Raw genomic sequence first — 24,748 nt, 5'->3', positions numbered from 1 at the left:
GTCCTTGTGAGGAACTATCCTCATTACAACAGTACAACTCCCGCCCCCTGCTCGGAAGACCCCTGCCCGAAGAAAGACCCTCAGCCTTTGAGCTTGCGCAGAACAATTAAAACGGGCTGTAACGTTAAATCGAGAGGAGGCTGGTACTGACCAGCGAGGGATGAAGCGGTCAGAAACTGAGCAATGGGCGTTACGGGAAATGTGTGTTCGTGTAGGCTGCAGCGTGGAAATACCCTGCAGACCCCCCGTGTGGTGCCGGCTGGGTGGAATCCCCCCCTCGCACCCCTCTGCGCCAGTGCGGCATGAACGGGTGCCCCGGCGCTGTCTCGGAGATTGGCTTTCGCACCCCGGGAGCGAACCCTCTTCGCGGGACCCGCGGGGCGGCAGCTCATGCGGGGCGGCCCCCGCAGCCCAGCCTGCCGACGCTGCCGAGGGGGCGGGGGGTGCAGGGACCCCCCTCAGATCCCCTCCCCCGGGGGTGGCCCCTCTCCCCTCCATCCCCCCGCCTCCCCGGCACCCAGGACCGCCGCTGCCCGCGCAGACCCGCGGAACCAGCCGCCCGGCTGCTCGGGAGGGGGTTTGCAGCGATGTGTCCCCGCCCCCCCGGCGCTGCCCCCCCCGCCCGTCCGTCTGTCCGCCGGCCCCTCCTCCTCTCTCGCCATCCCGGCCACCCCTCTGCAGCCGCAGCCCGGCGCCTCCCTGTCCGCCCGAACGCCTCTTGCTCTGTCTCTCCATCCCTCCCTCCTGTCCCTGGGCCTCCCCGCTCTGCCCCTTCCTCTCTCTCCCCCTTCCTCTTCCCTCTCTCCCTCCGGCCATCGGAGTGCCAGTCCGCCCTGCTGGCCTTGATCCTGGTGAGTGTCGGCTTCTTTGTGCTTCCCCTCGTTATTCTGCCCTTACTCTCTGTTCCTTCTCTCTGTTCACGGGGGGAGCCCGCCCCTGTTCAATCCATCCCTCTGTCCATCCTTCACCCCTACTCCCGCGAGGACTTACACCCTATTTGCTCTGTCTGCCCACCCTGTCAGCATGATGGGGGGGTGGGGACTTTCCTGGTGCTCCCCACCCTCTCACCCCAGAGCGGGAACTGGGGAGATTGAGGCAAATGTGTCTGAACCAGAGAGATTGATGTGGATGGGTTTGGGGGGGAGGGCAGGCCCCTTCACCTCCTGGCACTTGGCCAGAAGACGCCCAGGTGTCACCTGAACTACACCCTCCCCCAGTGCCTCTCTGAAGTGCTAAGGCTTGGACAATAAGCCCAAGCCAGAGTTGACCTATAGATGAATCCTGTACATTTTATAACCAATAATCATTGTACTAATAGGTATTATACTAAGTTATAGCAAACCACCTATTTTGATGTAAAAGGTGGAAATACTGAAGCCTGAGCAACAGGCCCTGAACTGAAACTGCTAACTCCGTATGTAGTCATTAGTGAAATATGCATAGAAGATGTAGTTTAAACAGCATAAAACATGTCTATCCTGAATGTATCCTTATATTTCTTTATGTGTGAGCAAGATAACAAGGCCACGGAAACAGTTGTCTGGCCTTGTGACCTTGCTCATAAATTAACTAGATAAGCAGGGAAACTCCCTTAGCTTCTCTCTTAAGCCCTGGCCAGGCTCTGGGGGGAACCTAACTGAGATGAAAACCAGATATTTCCGCTTAAAACAAAGGTGTCAGCTATTTTGGCTTACTGATTTTTAGGTATATAAGGCTGGGCCCGCTCACAGCGACTTTGGAAGCCTCACCTACGGGTGGACGCACCGCGTAGGATTTCCCACTTGCAGGGAAAGGTTCTCCAAATCCTCGCTGTAACCGGGGCTGCCCAGCGACTGCGGCTCTGGATGATGGTAACGTATGCAAGTGGTGATGTATCTTTCTTAATCACTATTCTCTCTCTCAGGCAGTAATGATTTGATGCATTACCCTGTATTTTCCTATTCGTTTAAGTGCGCTACTTTGTCTTTTCTTACTGTATGTTTTCTATATTATTCTGTTATATTATTTAGTTATTTCTAGTAAATACACCTGCTCTTTTCACTCTGGTGTCTGAGTTTAATTGATATCCCTGATCAGCAAAACACTCTCTGGGGTTTGCTCTGCAGTCATGGAATAGCTGTCCCTGGCCTCATTTCTCTCTCCATCGTGTTCCCCCTTATCATCTGGACTTTCAACCTGCCCTCACAGGTGCTCTCTCTTGTGCAGCTCCATTCACACAATACTGTTGGTGATGGGCACCTGCTCATCTCTTCTAAAATGGACCCCTCCACCTGTCCACCCATCGCTTTCAACAAAAATTCTGGTGTCTCTCTCTTTGTTTACTTATGTGTCCATCTGTCCCAAAATGGACCTCGTCTGCCAATCTATCCATCCAGCCATGGGTGGATAGCCATGCATTGTTCATCCCAGTACAGTCCCACCCATCCGTCCATCCACCCACCCATCCATCCACCCATCCATCCATCCATCCATCCATCCATCCACTCTTGCTTTCTCACCTTCTTCCCCCCATCTCCCTTTGTTATCCCTTAGTTCTCTTCAAGATCCCCCCAGAGTGGGGGTGGGGGGTGCAGACCTCCTCAATGCAGAGATACTCCTGGTGACATCCCAGTGCTCCTGAACACGGGTTTCTGAATCCTTGAGTTTGCTCTGGCTCTACATGGTGGGTTGGGGCTTCCAGCTATGTATGTAGGAGAAATGTCAAGGAATTGTCATCGAATAGGGGCTGCCTGGTGGTTTCTGTGGATCTCTCCTCTTACAGGAGACTTGTCTGTAGGTCTCCAGAAATGTGGCGTCAGAGCTTTGGACTTCTAGGAAAATCCTACACCCATGACGGTGAGCTGGGGATCAGACAGCTGAGGGACATCTGGGGAATGGGGAGTGCTCCCAAAGGGGGACAAAGAAAGGAGAAGGATAGGCAGCCACAGGGGAAATAATCTGGATGGGATCTTCCCAGAGTGAAACAAGGATGGGAATGGGCAAGAGCTCTACAGGAAATGGGTGGGGAACAGAGGAATGGGAAAAAGGGAAATTGGAGGGGTGGGAGGCAGATACTGTTCCACGTCAGGCTCACACTAGACCCTCAGTAACGTTGGTCACCTAGTCTTGGTTTCCAGGGTGGGAACAGCCACATACTTGAAGCAGCCCCAGTCACCTCCTTGTGTCGTTCATGTGTGCTGATGGACAGGTTGCATCTCTCTCAACAGCAACAGGATCCTTTTTGCTGGGGAAGTGGCTCCACGTACCCCTGTACTCGGTGCCTCTGTGTAGTGCTGTGGTGGATGTTGCTATCCAGGATTATGTGGCTGACGTGACTGCCGAACTCATCTACCAGAACAAGAGTCAGATCTCCACAGAAGTCATTTTTGTCTTCCCCCTGGGCTCCCACATGGCCATCTACTCCTTCCAGGCCTGCAGTGAGGATGCCAAGGTCCAGGCCGTGCTGCGGGATGAGGTACCAGAGTCCAGGGACAAATGGGCGAACCACCACAGGGCATAGCATGAGCAGCCCATGGCCTGCCTGGTGATCAACTGTCTGTCCTTCCCCTTCCCACCCAGGCCCAGCAGCTGCACGAAGCTACAGCGGGCTGGGAGAATCTGGAATACCTTCAGAATCAGTCTAGTTGCCCAGGTGAGGTGTTTGCCTGCTTCCTGGGCACCCTGTCCGCTGGCAGGGAGGTGGTCGTGACCTTGCGCTATGTCCAAGAGCTGCCACGGAAGCCAGATGGAGCAGCCCATTTTGTGCTGGCACCCACACTGCATCCCCACACAAAACACTATGGTGAGTGACCCCACAAGGAACCTGCCCTCCCAGTCACACACCCCACACAAGGGCCACAGACTCCCCGTGTACTTTACAAACAGACACAATGCAACTTCCCTTCGCGCCCACAGGGGGACCCACATTTTGCCCCCATGCAGCCCCTGGACAGATCCACATATTCCTCCTTGTGCTCCATGAGGGGATCCACACCTCCCACACCCATTCCCCGTAAACAGACTCATGGACACCTCCATACGCCTTATTGACAAGCCCCAAATCTCTCCATATGGCCTATATATGGATGCCAAATCCTGCCCCTCCCACCCCCCACCCCTGCAGGGAGAGCCTTTGCCCACCCCAGTGCCATGTTTCTCCCTACCCCAGTGCCATGTTTCTCCCTGCAGCCTGCAATTGTCTCACTAGCAAGCTGCCCTACAGCCTGCTGCTCACCGCTAGCCTGCAGTCCCCCCATGGAGTGGCCAATGTCCAGGCCAACTTCTCCCTCACCCCTTTGCTCTACACTGCCCAGGACCGCAGCACAGCACAGGTATGCCCTCCTGGGTGCCAGGACCCCGGGGGGGAGCTGGGGAGGGCTGTCATCACTGAGAAAAAGGGGATGCACTGAGATCAGTGCCTCTGCGCCTGGCCCGGTGCTGGGTCGGGTCCCCTCCTCCCATGTCTGGTCAGGCACCTCTTCTCCAGGTCTCACTGTCTGGCAGCCCCCCAGATCATCAGGATTTGGAGCTGCTGGTGTATTTTGGAGAACCCACGGCAGTCAGTGCTGTGGTAGAGAAGGGAGACCCCACAGCCCCTCCAGGTGAGTGCAGCTGCGGAGGGAACATGAGGGCACCTCTGGGTTGCAGGAGGCATTGGGGCACGGGGACACACTGGGGGTTCTGGGGGGCGAGATGTCATTGGACACTGGGATAGGAATGGGAGGCATTCAGATGGGATAGTCTGGGTCCTGGGGTTCCAGGGTGGGGTGTTAGGGACACTGTGATGGGGTGTCAGATACAGCAGGATGCGTGCAGGGAGTTCTGAGTTACGGCTCACTGGGTAGCTCTGTTGGAGGCACTGGGTTGGAATACATGGGGCACTGGGCTGTGCAGTTGGTGAACAGTACAGTAGGGTATTGAGGTACCAGTGTGGGGCATCACGGGCTCTGGGATGGTGGAAGCTGAAAGCACAATGAGAATCAGAACCAGGATGAGGAGGGGGGTGCCTGTCTGGCCTTCATCCGATCCCATACCTCCTCCAGGTTCTCTGCTTGGTGACCCCATGGTGTTGGTGACGCTGGCACCCAGCATCCCTGAGACAGTGCCTGGGCAGCGCCAGTCTGGAGAGTTCATCTTCCTCCTGGACACCACTTTTCTTGAGCATGCTCAGGTACCCCTGCAGAACAGGGACCAGGATGGGGTGGAGGAGCAGGTTGAGGGGGAGCAGGCCAGGGCAGGCATTTACAGAGGGACAGAGATGTGAGGGGGGACTGGTGGGGCCTGAAATGGTCCTGAAGTATCTCGGGAGCCCAGGGAACTTCAGGGCACTGGCTCAGGTCATACAGGGGAGTCCAGAGGCTTTAGGAGGACCAGACTACGGGCAAAGGCATCTGTACCCCACACCAGTGCCTCCCAAGTCCTGCCTGCTGTGTCTTTCCACAGGACTCCCTGCTCTTCCTTCTCAAAAGCCTGCCCCTGGGCTGCTACTTCAACATCTACTGCTATGGAACAACATCTGTGGGCATCTACCCGTGAGCAAACATGAGCAGGCTGGGTGCTATGGGGCTGGAATAGGTGCTGGTTGGTAGGGCTGGATACTGCGGGGCATGGCTGGGTGCTGTGGGGCTGGAATGGGTGCTATGGGGCAGGGTTAGATGCTGGAGGGCAGGTGTGCATGCTCTGAAATCGGCTGGCTGGTACAGGGCAATGTTGGGTGCCAGAGGGCACGACTGACTACTGTAGGGCAGGGATGGATTCTGGGGATGGGATCTTTGTGGCACTGTGGGATAGCACCTCTTGGGGTGATGTTGAGCTGAATCTTGTAGGAACTATGAAGCCATGTCTCTTCAAGAACTACTGTGGGGCAGGGACTTGCAGAGGACCCTAGGGCATAGCTGTGGGAAGCGCTGTGGGGCAGGATCTCAGGGAGCACTAGGGCTGGCACAGAGCAATGTGCTCTCCAAACATGCCGTGCCCCCCACAGGCAAAGTGTTGAATATACTCAGGACAACCTGACCGAGGCCATGCGGCGCATCCCCCCGACCGGCTCCAGCCTGGGTGACACCGATCTGCTGGAAACCCTCCGCTCAGTCTACAATACCCCCCGCCCCCGCGGGCATACACGCCAGGTCTGGGTGCAGGGGCATGGAGGGGTGGGATAGGTGTCCCAGGGGGAGAGGGGGTGGGAATAGGGATGGAAGGAGCCACCCAAGGTATGTGGTGGTCACAAGGGAACAAGAAGGATACCATGGGGTGTGGGGGAATGGAGAAGTGGGTCTATATCTGTGGGGGTTTCTGTCCCTGAGTGGATCTCTCTCCCTGGGGTCGTCTCGCTACAGGGTATCTCTCTCCTGGGCCCCTCTCTCCATTTCAGGGGCCTGCTCTCCACATTTTGGGGTTCCTGTGCAGGACCCCACCACTCATGTCCCCTGTCTCTCAGCTCTTCATCTTCATGGCCAGGCTACCCCTTGACAAAGAAGCCATCGTCGCTGAGGTCTGCCGTCACCGCAACAGCCACCGGTAACGGGGACTCTCTGCCCCCAGTCCTCCAGTCACACTTTGGTTGTCCAGTCATTTCTATCCCTGATGAGGGCCCGTGTTCACCAGTGCCCGCCCCAATCCTTGGGCCCCTCCAGTGTCCCAAAGACCCTTCCCGCCCTGCACAGCTCTCCTGTGCCAAGCCCCCATGTGAGACTCTTCGCTTACTACTCCCACAACCAAGGCACCCTTCACAGAGCAGGAAAACTCAGGCACAGGGTTTGTACACCCTGATGTGCCCCCAAACTCTACCCCAGCCCCACTAGACTGACCCTAGCTCTGCCGCAAGTCCCAGCTCTCCTCTGCCAGCTCCCTGTCTAACCCCAGATCCAACCCCAGTCCCTCACTCTACTCCCTGCTCTTCTTCCTGCCCCCTTGTTCTGCACCCCAGCTTTGTTCCCCCAGCTTTAACTCCAGCCTGTGTTCTCCAGCTCTAGCCCAGCATCCTTGCACTCACTTACGGCTCTCATTTCTCACACTTTTCTCTGCCTCCCCATAGGTGTTTCTCCTTCTGCTTTTCTGAGGAAAGTGCTGCCCTGGCTACAGCCCTGGCCAGGGAAACAGGGGGTGAAGCTACCTACGTCTCCTCTGACAACACTGTGGCATCTGTGGTAGGAACCTAGGAGCCCTGGCAGGTCCCCCTCTAGTCCACAGACACACGGACTTTGAAGCCCCCCAGCACCTGAACTGCCCTCACACAGCTGCCCGAGGAACCCAGGCACTCAAGCTTCCCCTGACTCTACCCCACCACCCACCCCACTGAGGACCGAGGTGCCCGGGCTTCTGCCCCGCTATAACCCACAGACTGACTGTGCCCAGGGAACCCAGCTGGTGCAGGCTACCCCACACACCTCAGTGTCCCCCAGGGAACTCCAGCACCAGGCGCCGTGGGCTGAGCCCTGGTGGATCTGTGAACTAGGGTGTCCTGTTGTCTGTCCCCAGGTGCTGAAGTTCCTGAAGCAGGCTCTCAAGCCAGCAGCTGCGGAAGTGTCTCTGAGCTGGACCCTGCCCCGTGGCCTGGAGGTTGAGGTGCTGCGTGGCACCCCTCAGTCCATCTTTCAGGGTCAGCACAGCCTCCTCTATGCCCAGATCCATGGACAGGCACAGGTGAGGGCTGGGACCACAGACATCCCCAGCTACCTCCCAGTAGCCTCCCAGTAACCACCAGCAATCTTTCAGTAACTTCCCAATATTCCCCAGTAACCATCTTATGTCCCCAGTATCTTCCAGTAGCTTCCTATGTGTTCCCAGGATGCAACGCTGGCCAAGGGGGTCATGACCTTGCAGTACAGCTTGGACGGCCAGGATGTCACTCACACGATTGAATTCCCACTGTGCCCACAGGGAGACGGCCGGTGAGACCCTGCCCTAAGGGAAGATGCATGCATCCCCCTCATTGCTGACATGGACTCCAGCTGAGAGGGGGCCCAGATAGCTTGTGCATTCCCATCTTCCACACACAATCCTAAACTGGCAGAGAACCCAGGTGTCCAAGCATGCCCTCCTTCCCTGCTTTGACCCCACAGGGGTAGGACCCAGGAACCTGGGCATCACTTCCCTCCAGAGAGACGAGGACCCAGGCATGCAGGTTTTCCCTCTGCCCACCCTCATCCCTGAAGGGAGAGACCCAGGGTCCAGGCTCTCCCTGTCCACCTTTCCCCAGCATGGAGATGAGCCAGGTGGCCGGGCCTCACCCGCCTCTGTCCCCAGGCTGGCTGGGCACCGTCTGGCTGCGAGATGCTTGCTGGAGAGGTTGTTGCCAGAGGCTGCGAGTGGGTCAAGCGATGAACCCAGGCATCGTGCAGTTGAGATCAGCCTCACTTCGGGGATCATCTGCCCCTTTACCAGCTATGTGGGGGTTCGCACATCAGACAGGGTCACCTGGTACCGAGGTAAGGAAAGACACTTGCAGGAAAGAGCTGGTGAGGCAGCTCCATGGGATGTTCTCATTCCACTGGAACTAGAACCCCAGCCACAGGGCACCCCCAGTCTCACGGGGTAGGCCCCATCACCACCAGGTGCTTCTTTCCCATGTGCTTAATTCAGTTCTTTTCCCTGTTTGCCCTCAAAGGGCCCCTGGCACTGTTGCCACCCCGCCAGTCACTCGTCACCTGCCAGATCATTAAGCTTTGTGGCCGTGGTAACACCTCTTCCTGCTATCCTGTGACCATCTGGGTCCCACCTGGCTGGCTGACAGCAGTGCGTCAGTCACGGCTTGCCCTCCGGCGACTCACTCATGGCATTGCTGCCCTGACCCAGCAGGGGGCTTCCTCAAAAGGTATGGGATAATCTAATATGGGATAATCTAATCTCTTATAGGAGGGTTATGCTGCCATGTCTTGACCATGGCATGGAAACCAATGACTTTTGCCTTTAACCTTTCCCTTAGTTACCATTAAACGTGAAAGTCCTTCAGCAAGTATGAGACCCAGCTCAGGGACACCCAGGGAGGGGACAGGGATGGTGCTAGATCATAAATACACATTTGGATGAGATGCGTTGGAGGGCTATCAAGAGAGGTCTTGGGACATGGCTGAGCAGGAATGCCGGGAGAAGAGGCAACGGTCAATGGTGGGGGTGAGTTAGTGGTGTCCAGAAGGGCTGTGGATGGGAGTGCTTTGGGGACAGGCAGGAAGGAGCTTAGACTGCAGGTAACTGCCTAAAGAAGAGCAGAGATAATGTTCTGGGGCATTGCACAGAGGAGTAGAGGGGTCAGCTTCCTGTCATTCTCCCAACCCTCCTGTTCACATCTCCCACAGCATGTAAACCACCACCACCACCTGTTTCTTCTCTCAAGAATGTGGATCACAGGGAAGTTTTTTGGTGCTCTCCAATTTTTGGGCCTTGGTTCACCAAAGCCTTTGCTGAGTGCCAGGAGCTGGTGGCTCTGCAGAACGTAGATGGTTCCTGGGCCCTCAGCTCAGGACTGGCCTCTGTTCTGGAAATTGATGAGGCTGAAATCAAGGGAAAGATGCCTGGTGAGGTAAGAGGAAAACTGCTTATGGTGGTAGTGTGTCATCCTGGGACAGTGGGAAGCCCTTGGCTGGTGGCAACACTGGCATCCCAGGGGCAGCCAGAGAGCGAATGAAGGAATCAGAAACCAGAAGCCACAAAGGAAGGGGTGGGAAGCAGTGAAGGGGCAGGGAGGATGCTCAGCACTGCGTGCTGGCCTGACTCATTGTTCTCCTACAGGCCACAGAGCCAAGCATCTGGGCCACAATGCTGGCTGTGACCTGGCTGCACAGAAACGACAAGTGTTACCAGGACCTCTGTGAGCTGCTGGAGGCCAAGGCTGTGACTTGGCTGTGCAGCCGAGCTGGTGAGTCTTGAGGGTCCTTTCCCTGCTGATCCCCACAGCACAGCCTCCTCCCTTCTGTCTCCAGTGGGACCTGCCTCACCCCTTCGCAGGACCACAGTTTCCTGGGGGCAGGTGAAGGAGTCCTGTGTCCCCTTTCTCCTTCCCATCTGTGGACTCCCCCTCCTGCCTGACTCGCTCAGTGCCTCTGTCTCTCCCTGACTGCAGTGTCCCAGCTGGACAAGTGCCTGGAGGCTGCCAACACCCTCCTTGGGAGCAACGTGAAGCCAAGTGTCTTCAGGCTCTGAGCTCAACACGTGCCTTGTGCTACAGACAGGCAGCACCTGCAGGTGCCAGAAAGTACAGCCTAAATTCACCTACTGTGCTGGGATACCAGTGTTGTTACCAGCTGGGGTCCTACATTACAGATGAATTCTCACTGCTTCTGTCTTATACTGGTGGGGCTGAACCTGTATCATGCTGAACTCCTCAAGACAAAAGCTCTAGTTCAGAGCCTCCAGTGTGTTTGGTTTGGGTGGAGGTGGGAGAGGGAAGGAAATATCACATTCCCCAGCGGTTGCCCTTCCCAAATTCAGCTTTGGCAAAATGGGCTACGGGCCCCCACAAAGATGGAGCTTAGGGACACAGTTTAGTGGTGGACTTGGTAGTGTTAGGTTAACAGTTGGCCTCGATGATCTTAGGGGGCTTTTCCAACCTAAACCATCCTATGATTCTATGGTTTCCGTCTTGACAAGAGAGCGCTGTGCACACTAGAAAAATGAGTCTTTAGAGGTGTCAACAGCAGGCGCAATAGCAGTGGCTCCCAATGAAGGACTCCTCTTGCATCCCACTTGCTGACCTCTTCACTGAACAAAAGTCCAGGCTGTGTTAGGAACTCCCATACCTGCATTGCCATGTAAACCAATCGTTTTGGAAGTAAAACTCTCATCTACACCAGACCCAGCCCATCATGTCCAAGAGAACTCATGTGGGGCAGGATTGCTTTGAAAACTATCAGCACGTTGGAGGTGGAACTGCAGGAGCTTTTCCTTACCAAACCAGTCATGCAGTGTACTCTCTCCTGCCCCAGGGCCCTGAATTCATGGGTCTCACTCCATGTTGGCAAAGTCTCTGATTCATTTTCCAATAAATATTGAATATTCTGCAAGACAAAAGGTGTGACATAGCCTTTATTTCAGTTGGGCCTATGATCCTTCCTTCCAGGGGCCATCTATAAGTCACCAGGAGGGGCATGAAAGGATGTTGCTTCCCAGAGAGCTGTGTATTGTAATACACTAAATAAGGTGCTGCCATTGCTCTTGGAAGAGCACAGACCTGTTCTAGGTTAGCAAGACAAGAGCTGAGGACTTGCCAGGCTTTTTCTAGACTACTTTTAGCTTGAACTTATTTGAGCTTGATCTTAGTGGTAGCAGCTGTAGCAACCCTTTGCCCAGCAGACAAGTGACTGATGTCTAACTTACCCTAGCTGTAAGAGAAAAGTTGTCAGGTGATTAATGTCCAACTTGGTTTTAGCTTTAACTTTTTGACTCCGTCGGAGCATGCGACTCCAAAAAGAAATGCTGCTCTCCCTTTAAGCTTTGCCTCTGCTGTCTGGAGCAGATGCAGCCCATTGTGCACTGGGAACTCCCTCCTGCCCTGGAGGTCAGTGGGGAGACAGAGGAGTCACCTTCCCCAGAGATGCAAATGGGACTGGGCTGAGAGGAATGTGCCCTCCCATGCTCCTTGGGGTGTAGAAGGAGGAAAGAGGGGCATTGAGGACCTCACATTTTGGCGAGGTGAATCCTGACTGTGAGGAAATACTGGTACCTCAGCTTACTTCAGCCACCAACAGATGTACTGTTGCTCCAGGGAGAGGTTTTGGCTTCTTCCCTCCAAGAGACTCCCAAGGGTGACTCATCTGATCATACTTTGTTGGTCTCCATAGCCTGGAGGAAATACCAGACTCTGCTTCTTTCCTCCCTGTTGACCACTGGCAGAGGCTGAAAAGGCAACCTCGGTCACCTCAGCTGCCTAATTCTGAAGGAGTCAACCCCATTATAGTCTTCTGCAGGATGTGAGCTGAATCCCCTTTCCAGAGCCCCACCAGGCTCTGCTGCATCTGTTTGGAAAAGCCTGTGCTTGTTGCACCACCTCAGTTTCTCTTTTTCTCAGAGCAGGCTGAAATGCTTTGGAGGCCTAGGAAGGGACAGCTGTTACCCAAAGTGTTGAAATAGTTTTCACCCTTGGCAGGGATAGATACACTTACGCAGTTCACCCTCCCTGAAATCCCAAGGGAGACACCCTCCAGGACACTGATTATTTCCATAACACTAGGAAATGGCATTGAGGTGCTTTGGGCCCAGAGCTCCATCTGTGGAAGGAAGAGTGAAAGAGATGAACTTTCTTTTGGCCTTCCTGTGAGATAAGGGTTTTCAGAGCAAATAGGGAGGGAAGCCATATGGGGCAGAACAGGTGACACCCAGACCTGAGTCTTTGTTCCCGGCACCATCACAGGAAAGGTCCTCACACTCTTCATTCAGTGTTCATTGGGGGAATCTCTCCTAATTGCACTTGTCATCACCATCTCCAGACACAATTCATCCCCGCCTAGGGGAAAGCTGTATTAAGAGTTTTTGGTGCATTACATTTTTTGAGCAGCCTATCCTGTGGACCTATGGATTTCTATGGACCACCTAGGTGTTTTCCTTCACCATCTGTGTGTCCCTCTAAAGGCTCAAAAGGTGTGGGAGAAAATCAGCAGGGACATCATTGTGCTTATCCACAACGTTGGGAAAACCCTAGGATGGAGTCTGGGTAGAGGTTTCTGTTCCTCAGGCGTGGACTCGGGTGTGTAATGGGTATTGACCACAAGCATGCACTAGAGGATGCTCCTGCCCCACTTCACCCTCTGTTTGCTCAGCCTCTTACTGGCACTACGGAGCAGAGAGCCCCAAAACCACAGTGGAAAACTCAGAGGTACTCAATACCTGCAGTGCTGATTCTTCTACAGGAGAAAGGGCATCTGGTATGATATGTCACCAGTTGTGCGTTTTCCTCGGTTTTTGGGGAGGAAAGTGTAAAGCAGTATTAGCCAGTGAGGAAAGGAATTGTGGCTGTAAGAAGCGTATCTGTAATACCTCACACAGACTGGCATGTGGTCATGATAATCACAGCAATAGCAGGTGCATTTATGTCAGTTCTGTTTGTTTAAACTTGCCAGTATGCGTCTACAGTACAGCCGTGATGTGATTAACTCTGACAGTTGGCAGTGGAGACTCGTCATGGAGTCACGGTCACTACTAGCGGTACAGGGCTCCAGTTACGCAGGCACCTGCAGATGCCTTAGGACAAGCACTCTCAGATCCCTGAGAGCTGCCAACCTGCTGAGGTCCACAAGACCTGCGTACTGGCCCTTAGCGTCCACACTCGGGCCACGGGGGTTTCAAGATCATCCCACCCGGCATGTTGAGGTGGCCTGGAGAAGACCTTTGCCTCCTGTTGTGCATTGGGAGGTGCTGCTTTGCTCCAATCCCAGTAAGAAAAGTCCTCAGACCCTGTAAACTGCCAAACTAACTCTGTAAAGAAAGAGGGGATGATACAGAAAATGTCATTTCCCTTCGGATGTTGGAAACACCAAGCTGTAAAGCACCAGTGGGGTCTCCAGGCAGGGTGCAGCCCCCAGCACAGATCCCATGCATGGAAGGGTCACTCGAGCTCCTGGAGGATTTTCCTACAGGAAAACAACTGTATTCATCATTTCTGCTGTCAGACAGAAAGGATGTTCACGTGTTCACACGAGAACTTCCCGCCGCACTTTCAAGCAAGGACGGCCCAGCCCTGCTCGGGCCTGAGCCTCCTCGGGTTAACGGGTACGTGAACCACTAACTCGAGCTGGCCTTCCATCCCCTCCGATTTCATTGCCCGCTGGCTCTCTGCACTCCCTCAGTGTCTCCAGGCAGGTGGTTGCTGTTTGTCCCTGTTGGGTCAGCTCTGTCTCCTGAAGAGTCGGCTCCGAGACTGACCCAGAGGCACTCGGCCGCTTTGCCCTTGTTCTGCCGTTGTTCTGTCAGTGCCGTTATTGCAGTGTCCATCCCGCGACGCAATAATGAGCTGGATACACCCACGCAGCAATTCAGCAAGGGCTGGGAGCTTCTGCCTCGCCATACACAAAGCTGAGCGTACTTGTGCTGCTCCCTCTTTCTCTTACCATGGATCTGAGATATAAATCTCTCTCACACTGAGGTGTCTTTCTCCTGCTGACAGTAGAAGGAGAAACCTTTTACACCTGTGAAGAGCGTCCTGGGAATAACTTCAGGCACAGCAACTGCGCTGCTGAAGTCTGAGCAAATGCCCATTCCCTTTTTATTCCACAGGCAGTAACAAGGACCTTCATGGGGCGACTCATCTGCTTGGTGGAAAGGTGCGCTCCTAGGACGAGCCCTCTCCAGCAACCCACTCTTCTTCTTGCACTGTGTGGAGCCCCTAAACGTGAATATGATACCTGAAATAACGACTCTTGAAACCAAGATTAGTTTAGGGAGGAGATATTGCTTTATTCTGTGCAGGGTGCTAGGTGGAAAGAGTCCACAAATCAAGCACCCACAAAAGAACTTCGAAGTATTTATACACTCCAAACTACATGATTACATATTTACTATAATGATTATTGGTTAATTACTTATCACTTCTATCCCTCATTGGTTAGTTACGTGCTCGCTCTGATTCAAAGTTACAGTGGGGTTTTAATTTTCTGCACAAGCTCAAAGGGTGAGGGTCTGTATTGGGGCAGGTTCTTAAACTGGTTTACATAAAACAATTTTAACAAGCTTCCATGTTCCAGGATGTTTCTCCTCTTCAAGGACGGTAGCTCCTGATTAGAAGTTCCTTACTAATTATTGTTGACTGAAGAACAGACTGACCTATCTGATGTATCCAATTTGTCCTTGTATTTGAGGAGAAACATTTGTATGGACAGTAATACATACTATGTGTCCTTGGGTGCGATGAGAAGCATTTGTGGGGCCTGCAATGTGCCATGAGAAGCAGTTTTGCGGCCGATGATTCCCGGTAAACAATACATTCTTTCCCATGGGTAGCAAGCACATAATATTTAAGCAACTCTGAACAAGACCTCTTGTTCCGGGTAACCAGTACAGCCTGATTTGTACAAAACACTGCTTTCCCTCTGGTAATGCTTCCTTTCACAAATATTCCCTCTCTCAGAGGTGCCCTTTCTGACAAGAGGGGAAAAGAAAGATCAAGAATACTGCATGGAGAAAGGGGAATGGGAAAAACAGACGTCACCAGGAGAGTTTCTGCTGCTGGGGTTCGGGAAAGCGCCTGATTCCAGGTGCCTCTTCCTCCTCTCTCTCGTTGTCTGTGCAGAGGTTGTGCTTGGGAACGGCATCACTGTGTTGGTGGTGACACCAGCATTTCCACAGCCCGATGTATTTCTTTCTGGTGAATTTGAGCAGCTCAGAGATGTGCTGTACTTCCATCAACCTGCCCGGGCTGCTGGCCAACTTCCTGACAGGGGAAGGACCACCTCTGCTCAGGACTGCACGGCTCAGCTCCATTTCTTTGGATCTCGTGCAGTCTCCGAGTGTTACCCGCTGGCCACCATGTCCTACAATCACTCCCTGGCCATATGTCACCCCGTGCTCTGTACAGGATGATGAACTGGAAGGTGTTTTTCCAGCTGGCAGCTGGCTCTTGGCTTGGGGCACTGACTAGTTTCACAATCATCACAGACTTCTCAAGCCAATTGAAGTGTTGTGGCCCAGCTGACCACTTCTGTGATGTGATGTCTTTGCTGGACCTCTCCTGCAGTGACAGGCCGCTGTCATGTCTATCTGAGCTGTAGTCTTGCTGGTTTTGTTCACTCTGGCAGCTCATGTCTGCATAACAGATGCCACCCTGAGGAAGCCATCGAGCGTGGGGAGGCAGGAGACCTTCTTCACCATGTGTGAGGAGTGAAAGCCACGCACACACCACTGTGGTCAGCATTTTCTAAGGGACAGTTCTTACTGCCTATTTGCTGCCGGGGACACCACCGCTGAGAAACCTGAACAACATTTCCACACCATCCTCACAGCCCTGGTCAACCCCCTGTAGCCTGAGGAGCAGAGAGGTCAGGCAAGCCCTGGGAAAAGCTGTCAGGAAAGCTGTGGCCTGCACTGAGAGTGCACACTGGCTGTGCACCAATGGCTACAAAACACTCCTATTTCTCCTCAAAACTGTAGGGATGATGTGGAGGGAATATGTTATGTACCAGGCATATCTCTGGAGGTGTCTGGCTTTCAGAACACTTTTAGAAAGGCCTGGGGGAGAGGGAAGAATTCTTTTCAGAAACATGAGTCTTCACTAAAAGGTAGCGGAAGAAAATGTCTTTGCCTTATTCCTTTGAGGTAAAGAGAACGTTCTTGCATGTGGGAACTGTATACACAAACTATAATCTTCCTGCATACAATACCAGGAAAGACCATCCAGAAAGCTACTGGGGGTAATCAGGGATGTGCATCTTGAAAACCAGCAGTTTCAGCAACCTGGCAGTGCTGTTTGTAGAGGCTGCTCCAGATGTGTGCTCTGAGTTGCAGGTTTTGGGATTGCGCTGGCTGTGGTGGGGGTAGCCATGAAAAATGAGCTAGACCTGAGAACAAGGAGTTAGAAAAAGAAAAGGATATTTGGTGAAGGTTTCACCCTCCCCCAAGTAGAAGTTCTCAGTTTAGTTGCTAAAACTTCTTCATCTCATCTGTTTTTTGATTTGCTTGGTTCTGTTGTTTGGTTTGAGGTTTTTTGTTTTGTTTTGTTTTGTTTTTACAGGCATTAATCTTTACTGTTCTTGTTTGCTTATGCATTTGCAAAACAACCACATCTATTTGCAAATTTGTGTCTTCTGGGTGTCTGACACCTTTCTTTGAAAAGCAGCCTATTCAGCTAAGGACAGGTACCTGCTTGTGTGACTGTCCGAGTCAGAACCTGCAGGGAGCTCTGGCTGCAGGGAGATATCTCGGGAGCTCTGGCTTTTCCGTGTGAGCAAGGTCTGATTCACTGCCAGAAGGTTTATGGAAGCAGTGAACAGCAGGTTTCTCAAGTGTCTGGTGAAGTGATGCGTGACACTTTCTTCTGGCCTCAGGTTATTCAGGTGCAAATAGAATGTGCCGATAAGACCATTGGTGCTCACTGTGATCCTCCTTTTAAGACTTTCAGGGCAGAATCTTTTTAAATTATGCACCACGATGCATGCAGTCCACTGCAGCTGATTCCCAGTACCACGGGATAATTAATGCGTGGGCCTCTTTGCTTCCACTTCAGACGGGACACACGAGATTTCAGATCATATTCCTGCTGAAAAACTGAATGCCCTAAGGGCCCAGAGAAATGGGACACGGGTCACCTTCCAGGAGACCGAGGTGTTCTGAGATGCACTGAAGAAAACTGATACCCAAGGTAACAAGAATGTCCCTCTGAGCTGGCTCACAGGAAGACAAAGCTGGAGACAGAATTGGTGATGGGTCTCACCAGTTCTCACCAATTCACCAAGTCAAACGCCAACTCCCTGTCCAGCCTGTTGTACTTTCAGGAGAACCAAGTACTGGAAGGACACATGTCATTTGCGTACAGATAACGAAGGGCTGTTAAAGGCCCTTGAGGTGGGAAGGAGATGCAGTATTGCCCGCTGTTCTGTTGTCTTGCACACTCTTTGTTTTACTGACGTGTTCTCGTGGTTGGGAAAATTGCTGATAATAGAACAGACCAGTCTGCGACCCAACCGAAACTAAATCATTAGTGGGAGCAACAGGGAGGAACAAAAAACATGATTAATCCTCCCAGAGTGCTTAAGTGTTCTGCTGGCAATCCAAATATCCGCTGGTCATTTTTCCCAGTACTAATAACAATACATGTAAAAAATGTCTGTTAGGCTGTGATTGCATTTGTGCATCTTGCATATCAGGAGGAGAGGAAAAGCAGCATCCTTAACATAAATGCCTCTGGTAGGAGTAAGGGCTCATGATCCAACCCTTTGTCTGGGTCTGAGGTAAATGTTGAGTCTCTGATGGTGTTCTTGAGGGCTGTCTCTCTGCTGGGGACTGACTGGGGTCTGTGATCTAATGATCTGTTACTTATTGAAGGTCTTGTGCATACTTTGATAAGCATCTCTTTTCACCCTCCAAACTACAAAGCCCGATCACTAGTCCTGCTGTTAGAGCCATTTACACCCCTTATTATCCTTCTATCATTCTGTTAAGATCTTTGCAATCCTATTGATCCAATTTAGACAAGGATTTACTAGCACAAGCCCCAATTTGATGTCCACATAGTAAGAAGTCTGGTTACAGAAGTCTTTAGAAGTCTGGTTACAACTTAATCACTGTGTGCTTATTAACAAAGGATCACTCCCCCATAACATGAGGATTATATACATGTACTCTCAGGAATACTGACACCTCAACTAAATCATGCTGATTATGAAACTGTTAAAGTATGTCAGAAGTGGCTTCCATCTCCAGCATCCTCCACCCAGAACCCTCCTGCCTGGCTGCTGGATCCCAGCCCAGTGCCCCCATTCCAGAGATGTCTGCCCAGGATGAAGGATGCAGCTGCTACTTTTTCATCTGCAGGTTCAACTGGTAGCAAAGCTGAGCACATGTCCCATACACACACATGCACAGACATAAAAGGACATTGGCAGAAAAAGTGCTACCCTCAAACAAGTTTGCCATTTACAGCACCTACATACAGGACTTGAATAACACATGACCTCATCAATTAGTGTAACTGACCAGGTTTGGTTCAAATCACTGCCTCCCTTATCATTTGTCAGTCATGTTTGTGTCCCTGCATGTTATTGTTTATGGCTTCCTCATATTATTCTCTTTTTGTGTTGGTCCCCCCTGTATGGGTATGTGGAAGGACAATGACTTCTCCCTTAAGGGTGTCAGTGCAGTGCTGTTCTTCGGTACCTGAGCTGTGTGGTACAGAGTGCTGTGCTATTGTTTGGTACCTGAGCCTCACCAGAGCCATTAGAGATAACCACATAGCTACTGTCAGAAAAGATGGATGGCAACTGTTGCCATAACATCGATGAAGAAATCATGAACTTTAGACGAACTTTGCTTCATTATAATACCAAAACACACTTCCTGGTTGAAGGCTACCTGCCTCCAAGACTGACCACGCCTCGGATGCTCCTCCTCGTGCAGGCGCGGTAGCCTCACTCAAGAAGGGCGGAGATCCCTGAGGCAGAGGAGGAGCAAGGTGTGTCACTAAGCATAAAAGATGAGTTCTGAAAAACAAAAATCCGAAGCTTCCCCACCAAGGATCACGACGATTGAAATGGAGCATTAGCTGGACCCAGGACTGTTAAGACGTCTTGAGATCAGCGGTGGTAGCTATAACCTCTCCTTCTCTTTCTCTAAACTTAACTTTACTTTTCCCCTTTCTTTCACCCTTCTCTAACTATTGCATGCCGCTTCACGGGCAACACAATAAAGTTTCAGTGTTTGATTGATGCTATCCCCTTTGGTGTTGGTCACCTTAATTTTGCACTTTCAAGACCATAGCAAACAAACCATCACAAGTCCACCAAGTAGACCGTGACACCAGGTCAGCTATGGCCCTTGCACACCCAGACCTGTAAGAATGTTGCTGGTTCTGAACCCCAGCGCTGAATTTCACTCACTTGTTTATCTGCAGGAACATGTTTTGCCTAAGCCAGTCACCTGGGAGGAATTCCTCTCCTCTGTTTTCATATATCTACAAAACATTTGTCTACATCTGAGCTTGCCAGCACAATGCCTTTAAATCAGGCTGGAGAAATAAGGCCTCTGGGGATCTTCCACCTCTGACCCTCCGTTAGACCATTGCTTCAGGAAGAGAGGACTCCTGCCTGCTACTCCCGTGATGAGATCTCCTCTGTCTGTAGTGCAGTGCCAAGGGATGAGCTTAAGAATACAATTCAGCATCCTCAGCCTAGGCAGCTACTGCCTTACTTGTGTTCTGGGGCACAGACCTGGCCACCAACTGTGGCCCCAGCTGGTTGTGTGTCTCTGGGTGTCCCTGTGCCGTGTCTGCCAGCCCAGTGCAGTCATCTGGGATACCCTAGAGAGCAGCAACCCTTGAGGCACTCCTGAAGTGGGACAGGCACCTCACAAATGTAGGTTTGTCTCAAGTGAACTGCCCACAAGTGTTGTCCGCTTCTCTCCATTGACCACAGAGCGAACTAACTAGTTAAGACCTGACTGAATATTACCTGCCTCAAGTCGTGGGGCTGTGCTGTGCTTACAATATATACAGTCTCAGCTACTGCACAGAAAATGCCCACCTTAGTTCTGCTCCATTTACCACAAGGTTCTTGCATCTGCACGTAGTCCTGATCCACACGAACAAAGTGAGCACTCCAAGAACTGCAAGAACTTTTTAATTAGCTCCATGGTGACAGAATCTCAAATCTGCTAATTATTGTTATTCTTTTTTCAATGACCAGAAGCTCAGAGTGGTTTGAGATTTTGTTTTCTTCTTGAATCCCAGCACTTAGCTTAACACAGGCACCTGGAATCCTATGAGGGAAGGTTGCTGGAGTCTTCTGTTGGAGGTGGGTTTGCATCCCCTGCTCCTCTGAGTAGGGCTATGCTGCATTATCTTGTAACTTGACCATGACATCTAGGAGCTTCTCTGAAGTTGGATCACAGAAACAGCAGGTTGCTGGAGGTATTTACTCTTTCTGACAGAAATACTGAAAAGACAACTAATTCCACACACTGCCCATGACAGTGTATATACAGAGGAAAGAGTATCACTAGGAAAGAGAAAATCACCTGAAAATGCTTGCTTACCACTTGTAATCTATCTTACTTAACGCTGAAAGCTTCAGAGGCGCTACCCACGTGTTGGGGCAGGTCTGAAGGAAGACAGTCTATGCTGCACCGTTGATAGCTGCCTTACAGCATTTCTGTCTGTCAGATTTTTACCAGAGCTCGATCTAAGTCTTATGTAGGGAGATTTCTCAGACAAAAGAGAAAGTTCGGGTTTGAATTGAAAGCAGATTGCCTTCTCTTCTCTCCCCCAATACTTCTGCAAAAATACTCTGTTCTCACAGAAAATGAAAACAAAGAAATCTCTATACAGTACTATCTGTGGATTGTTACAAAACAGGTTTTCACACCAAAAGTGGGTTTCCTTTTTGGACCTGTGGAAAAAACTGCACTTTGCAAGCAGAAAAGAGGAGTATGTTTATAAGGATTTAGAATGCAATTCTTCACTGACACTGAGGAGCTGTTTCCCATCACCGACACTGTGATGGGAAACAAAGTACAGAATCCTTGCAGAGCATTCACCAAAGGCAATGGAAATGTGCAGAAAGTTCTGGTCTCTACAGTTCTCTGAATTTCTGTTTTGAGAATAAATTACCAGTTTGCAGGGGAAAATAGAAAAGTCCTGGTTTGTTCTGCATATGTCTTTTCCTTGTAAGAAATTCCTTTTCTTTTTCAACTGAATCAAAGGCAGTAACTTCCCATCAGGGCAATGTTGCAGATAGGTTTGCATCTCCTGCTGCTTGGAGTAGAGCTATGCTATATTATTGTGACATCTAGGCTCAGAGGTGATCTCATCAATGTACATAAATATCTGAAGGGAGGGTGCAAAGGGGACAGAGCCAGGCATTTCTCAGTGGTGCCTAGTGACATGACCAAAGGTAATGAGCACAAGCAGAAACACAAGAAAATATGTCTGAACATAAGAACCGTTTTTATTCTGAGGGTGACTTGATCACTGGAACAGGTTTCCAACAGGGACTGTAGAGTGGCTCTCCTTGGAGACATTCAAAACCCAAGTGGACATGGTCCTACGCAACATGCTCTAGGTGACCTGCTTGATTAGAGGGGTTGGATCAGATGACCTCTAGTGGTCCCTTCCAACCTCAAGTGTTCTGTGACTCATTCCATGATTCTGCAAACCAGCTGTCCCCAAAACCTGCCCACAAAAGTGATGTGTCACAAGCAGTGTCATCAGGAAATTTCAGTGCCTAATTATTCCCTAAGCTGGAAGACAGAAGAGAAATGTAGGACTACTGGGAAGAATAAAATGTGGATCTAGAGAAAGAAGGCTCAACTGATGTACTCCATGTCAGAAAGAGGTAAATGTGAGACACAATATAATCTGTAGGACAGGTGGCTGTGCTTCAGTTATTGGTGTTCCTCTGGGATGACTGAAGACAAGAGAGACATCATCAATGGGCAGGTGACCTTTCCAGTTAATGGAGTGAACTTCCAGTGCAGGGTTCATCTCATGCTAAAATAAAGCCCTAAAACAGTTCAGAAGGCACGCATAGTGATTGTGAAACAGTGGCTATGAGCATGCTAATGGGAGTTTGAAGGCTTGAGATCACATTAAACTGAAATGATTTGCAGGCTGCTTATGAAATCCTTGCTATCTCCTCAACAGATCATTGTTGCTTTTTTTTGCTTTTTTTTTCCCTTTTATTTTTTTCCCTAGGAGTATTTATTAAGGGGAATTAATGAACAAAAAAAAATTAAATAAAATAATTTATTAATATTTTTTCAGGGAATGCCATTTGTGCACAAGAGTTATTCTGTTTTTCATTGTATTTCTAAAATGTGATGAAGAGACCTTGCCACCGCACTGCCACCTGGAAACTGATACAGACTGGTAACCCACAGGAATTTGGGGAGCTATTGTTTTTATGTTACCATAAATATGGGGAAATGTGATTAAAAAGTAGAGCACTAAAACTGGTATTTGTCTGCTAAATCAGGAAGTCAGCCTGGAAAATAGAAATTAGTCAGAAATGTTAAAGAATGCTTGCAGATCCTGACCTGTGGTACCACAAATAAGACAAGGGAGGATTTAAATCTCTTCTTATCATCTAGGGTCAGTATCTTCAAGAGTGAACACATGCCAGTACTTCAGACACTCAGCTTAAGATCTACAGAAAATCTCTCTGGAGGTATTGAATCTCTGCCTTTGACAACGCAGCAGATACTGAGGAATATACAGGTACTTAGGCAAGTATCAATCTACAGACAGGTGACATGAATCACATTCAAGATTTCTATGGAAAAGGGTATGCTGTCTCATTTGGAATCTGTCCTCAAAGGTACTATAATGCATGGGCTCTGGGGTTTGTAATGGATACTAGTAAGAAAGGTACTCAGATTCTGTAAGGTATGAATTAAAATACCATTTTTTGAAGCTAATATGAAAAGGGAAAGAGAATAGTATAGATAATCTTATGACTCTTAAGATGCTGGGAACGCACAGTTGTGAAATATTGGATGGATTACTAGCCAAGGCACAGACCATTGCACTGATCCTGTCTGTGGAGTAATTCCCACACATTATGGTATTTAAAGGTCTTACCAGATTTTCTTAAGAATTATAAAATGCTATTCATGATTTCTACTGTCCAGCAAAAGGATGTCCACATGAGAACATGCTGCTTCACTTTAAGATGAGGACAAGAACATGCTGGTGGTGTCATCACTGGTCCCAAGTGGGAGCTGCCTAAAGGCTGCTTACTTATGATTTGCCAGCTAAGTTTGTCCTGTGGCCAAGTGATATGTGCAGCACAGCCAGGTACCTACTCAGGTCAACCGTTATGAAGATCACTCACTATTTGGCTTACAATAGTCTTCCAGTTAGGACCACCACATGCACCACCTGATTAGGATTTCATTTCTTCTTCTTGGAACATCTTTAACATCTTCTTTTTAACTATTTTACAGCTTTCAGATATGAATCAGACAACAGTGGAGTTCGTTCTCTTAGGACTCACTAGCAATCACTTTTTGGAGACCATCCTATTTGCCACTCTCTTTGTTGCCTTCCTCCTGATCCTCCTTGGAAACATCGTTGTCATCACCATCACACTGGTGGACCAACACCTTCACATCCCCATGTATTTCTTTCTCAGGAATTTCTCCCTCGTGGAAATCTGCTTCACTTCTACCTTCATGCCAAGAACACTCTACAGCCTCCTCACAGGAGTAAAAACAATTTCCCACTCTGGATGTTTCCTACAGTTATCCCTCTTCTTCATCCTGGGTATCTGCACTTTCCTCCATATAGCTCTTATGTCCTTTGACCGCTACGTGGCCATCTGCCGTCCTTTGCATTATGCTACCTTCATGAACAATAGATTTTGTCTCCAGCTGGTGCTGGGCTGCTGGGTGGCAAGTTTTTTCTTGATGTTCTCCCCACTCACAATTATATTCCATTTGCCATTCTGTGGGTCCAACATCATCAACCACTTCTACTGCGATATAGCGCCATTGCTCCAGCTGTCCTGCACGGACACAGGCCTCATTGAGAAACTAATGCTAGTGACAAGTGTTCTAGTATTACCTGGCACCTTATCAGTAACTGCTTTTTCCTACGCCTACATCATCCATACTGTCACACACATCCAGTCTTCAGCAAGCAGGAAAAAAGCCTTTTCCACATGCTCTGCTCATCTCATTGTGGTCACTATTCTGTACAGCAGCTCCATCTTCAGGTACATCCGACCAAGCCAGCGGGGTGGAAGGGATTTTGACAAAGTTGTGTCTTTCCTCTACTGTGTGATTACTCAGCTATGTAACCCTTACATCTACACTCTCCAAAATGAACAAGTCAAACAGGCCTTGAAAGATCTGGTAGCAAGGTGTTTTGTAGGCTCTGGTGATATTTTGATATCCAGAGCCACAAAGCAGTGAGTTCATGTGAATGACTTCCTAGCAGAGTTCCCAGTACCCTGGGGGGAAGGGGGGTGGGAATAAAGATGATGTGTGGGGATTAATTAGGTGGAATTCACCTCACCTGAGTGTATAAAGACTATGACGATGCCTGCTTCTCTGCCCTGGCTACATATAGCATCTCTTTGACTTAATCAGTAGCAAGTAGCCACATTTGATCCATTTGAACTGAGTTGTGATGAAATCC

At 50.4% G+C, this 24,748-nt stretch overlaps 2 protein-coding genes across 7 annotated transcripts; both read left to right on the top strand.

Moving 5' to 3' along the window:
• Positions 1–697: 697 nt before the first annotated feature.
• On the top strand, positions 698–10,986 carry LOC141953604 (von Willebrand factor A domain-containing protein 5A-like). Of its 6 annotated transcripts, none has more exons than XM_074892305.1 (19): positions 698–851; positions 2,777–2,835; positions 3,213–3,454; positions 3,559–3,781; positions 4,168–4,310; positions 4,466–4,580; positions 5,022–5,149; positions 5,422–5,510; positions 5,963–6,107; positions 6,419–6,498; positions 7,016–7,127; positions 7,459–7,623; positions 7,768–7,871; positions 8,043–8,096; positions 8,227–8,408; positions 8,588–8,794; positions 9,276–9,499; positions 9,709–9,835; positions 10,040–10,986. In XM_074892305.1, exons 2-19 carry the CDS (start codon positions 2,787–2,789, stop codon positions 10,117–10,119), a joined length of 2,469 nt encoding a protein of 822 aa, XP_074748406.1. In that variant the 5' UTR covers positions 698–851; positions 2,777–2,786; the 3' UTR covers positions 10,120–10,986. The 6 variants fall into 6 exon arrangements, with proteins under 6 accessions (XP_074748406.1, XP_074748403.1, XP_074748404.1 ...); XM_074892302.1 differs by having other exon boundaries at positions 3,207–3,454; XM_074892303.1 differs by having other exon boundaries at positions 2,762–2,835; positions 3,207–3,454.
• An 11,737-nt stretch (positions 10,987–22,723) lies between these two features.
• Positions 22,724–24,522, top strand: LOC141953253 (olfactory receptor 6C4-like). The gene is made up of 2 exons (XM_074891727.1): positions 22,724–22,825; positions 23,554–24,522. The coding sequence occupies exons 1-2, from the start codon at positions 22,724–22,726 to the stop codon at positions 24,520–24,522; spliced, it is 1,071 nt and encodes a 356-aa protein (XP_074747828.1).
• The last annotated feature ends 226 nt before the right edge of the window (positions 24,523–24,748 follow it).

This window comes from Strix uralensis, chromosome 22, assembly GCF_047716275.1.
Source record: "Strix uralensis isolate ZFMK-TIS-50842 chromosome 22, bStrUra1, whole genome shotgun sequence".
Taxonomy (NCBI): domain Eukaryota; kingdom Metazoa; phylum Chordata; class Aves; order Strigiformes; family Strigidae; genus Strix; species Strix uralensis.
This window is presented reverse-complemented; position numbering and strand designations above follow the sequence as displayed.

Coding starts and splice junctions, on each gene's coding strand:
- LOC141953253 (XM_074891727.1), top strand. CDS start 22,724: ATGCCAGTACTTCAGACACTCAGCTTAAGATCTACAGAAAATCTCTCT. Junction 22,826..23,553: donor AGATACTGAGGAATATACAG/GTACTTAGGCAA, acceptor ACTATTTTACAG/CTTTCAGATATGAATCAGAC.
- LOC141953604 (XM_074892302.1), top strand. CDS start 2,787: ATGTGGCGTCAGAGCTTTGGACTTCTAGGAAAATCCTACACCCATGAC. Junction 7,624..7,767: donor AGATCCATGGACAGGCACAG/GTGAGGGCTGGG, acceptor ATGTGTTCCCAG/GATGCAACGCTGGCCAAGGG. Junction 9,500..9,708: donor AGGGAAAGATGCCTGGTGAG/GTAAGAGGAAAA, acceptor GTTCTCCTACAG/GCCACAGAGCCAAGCATCTG.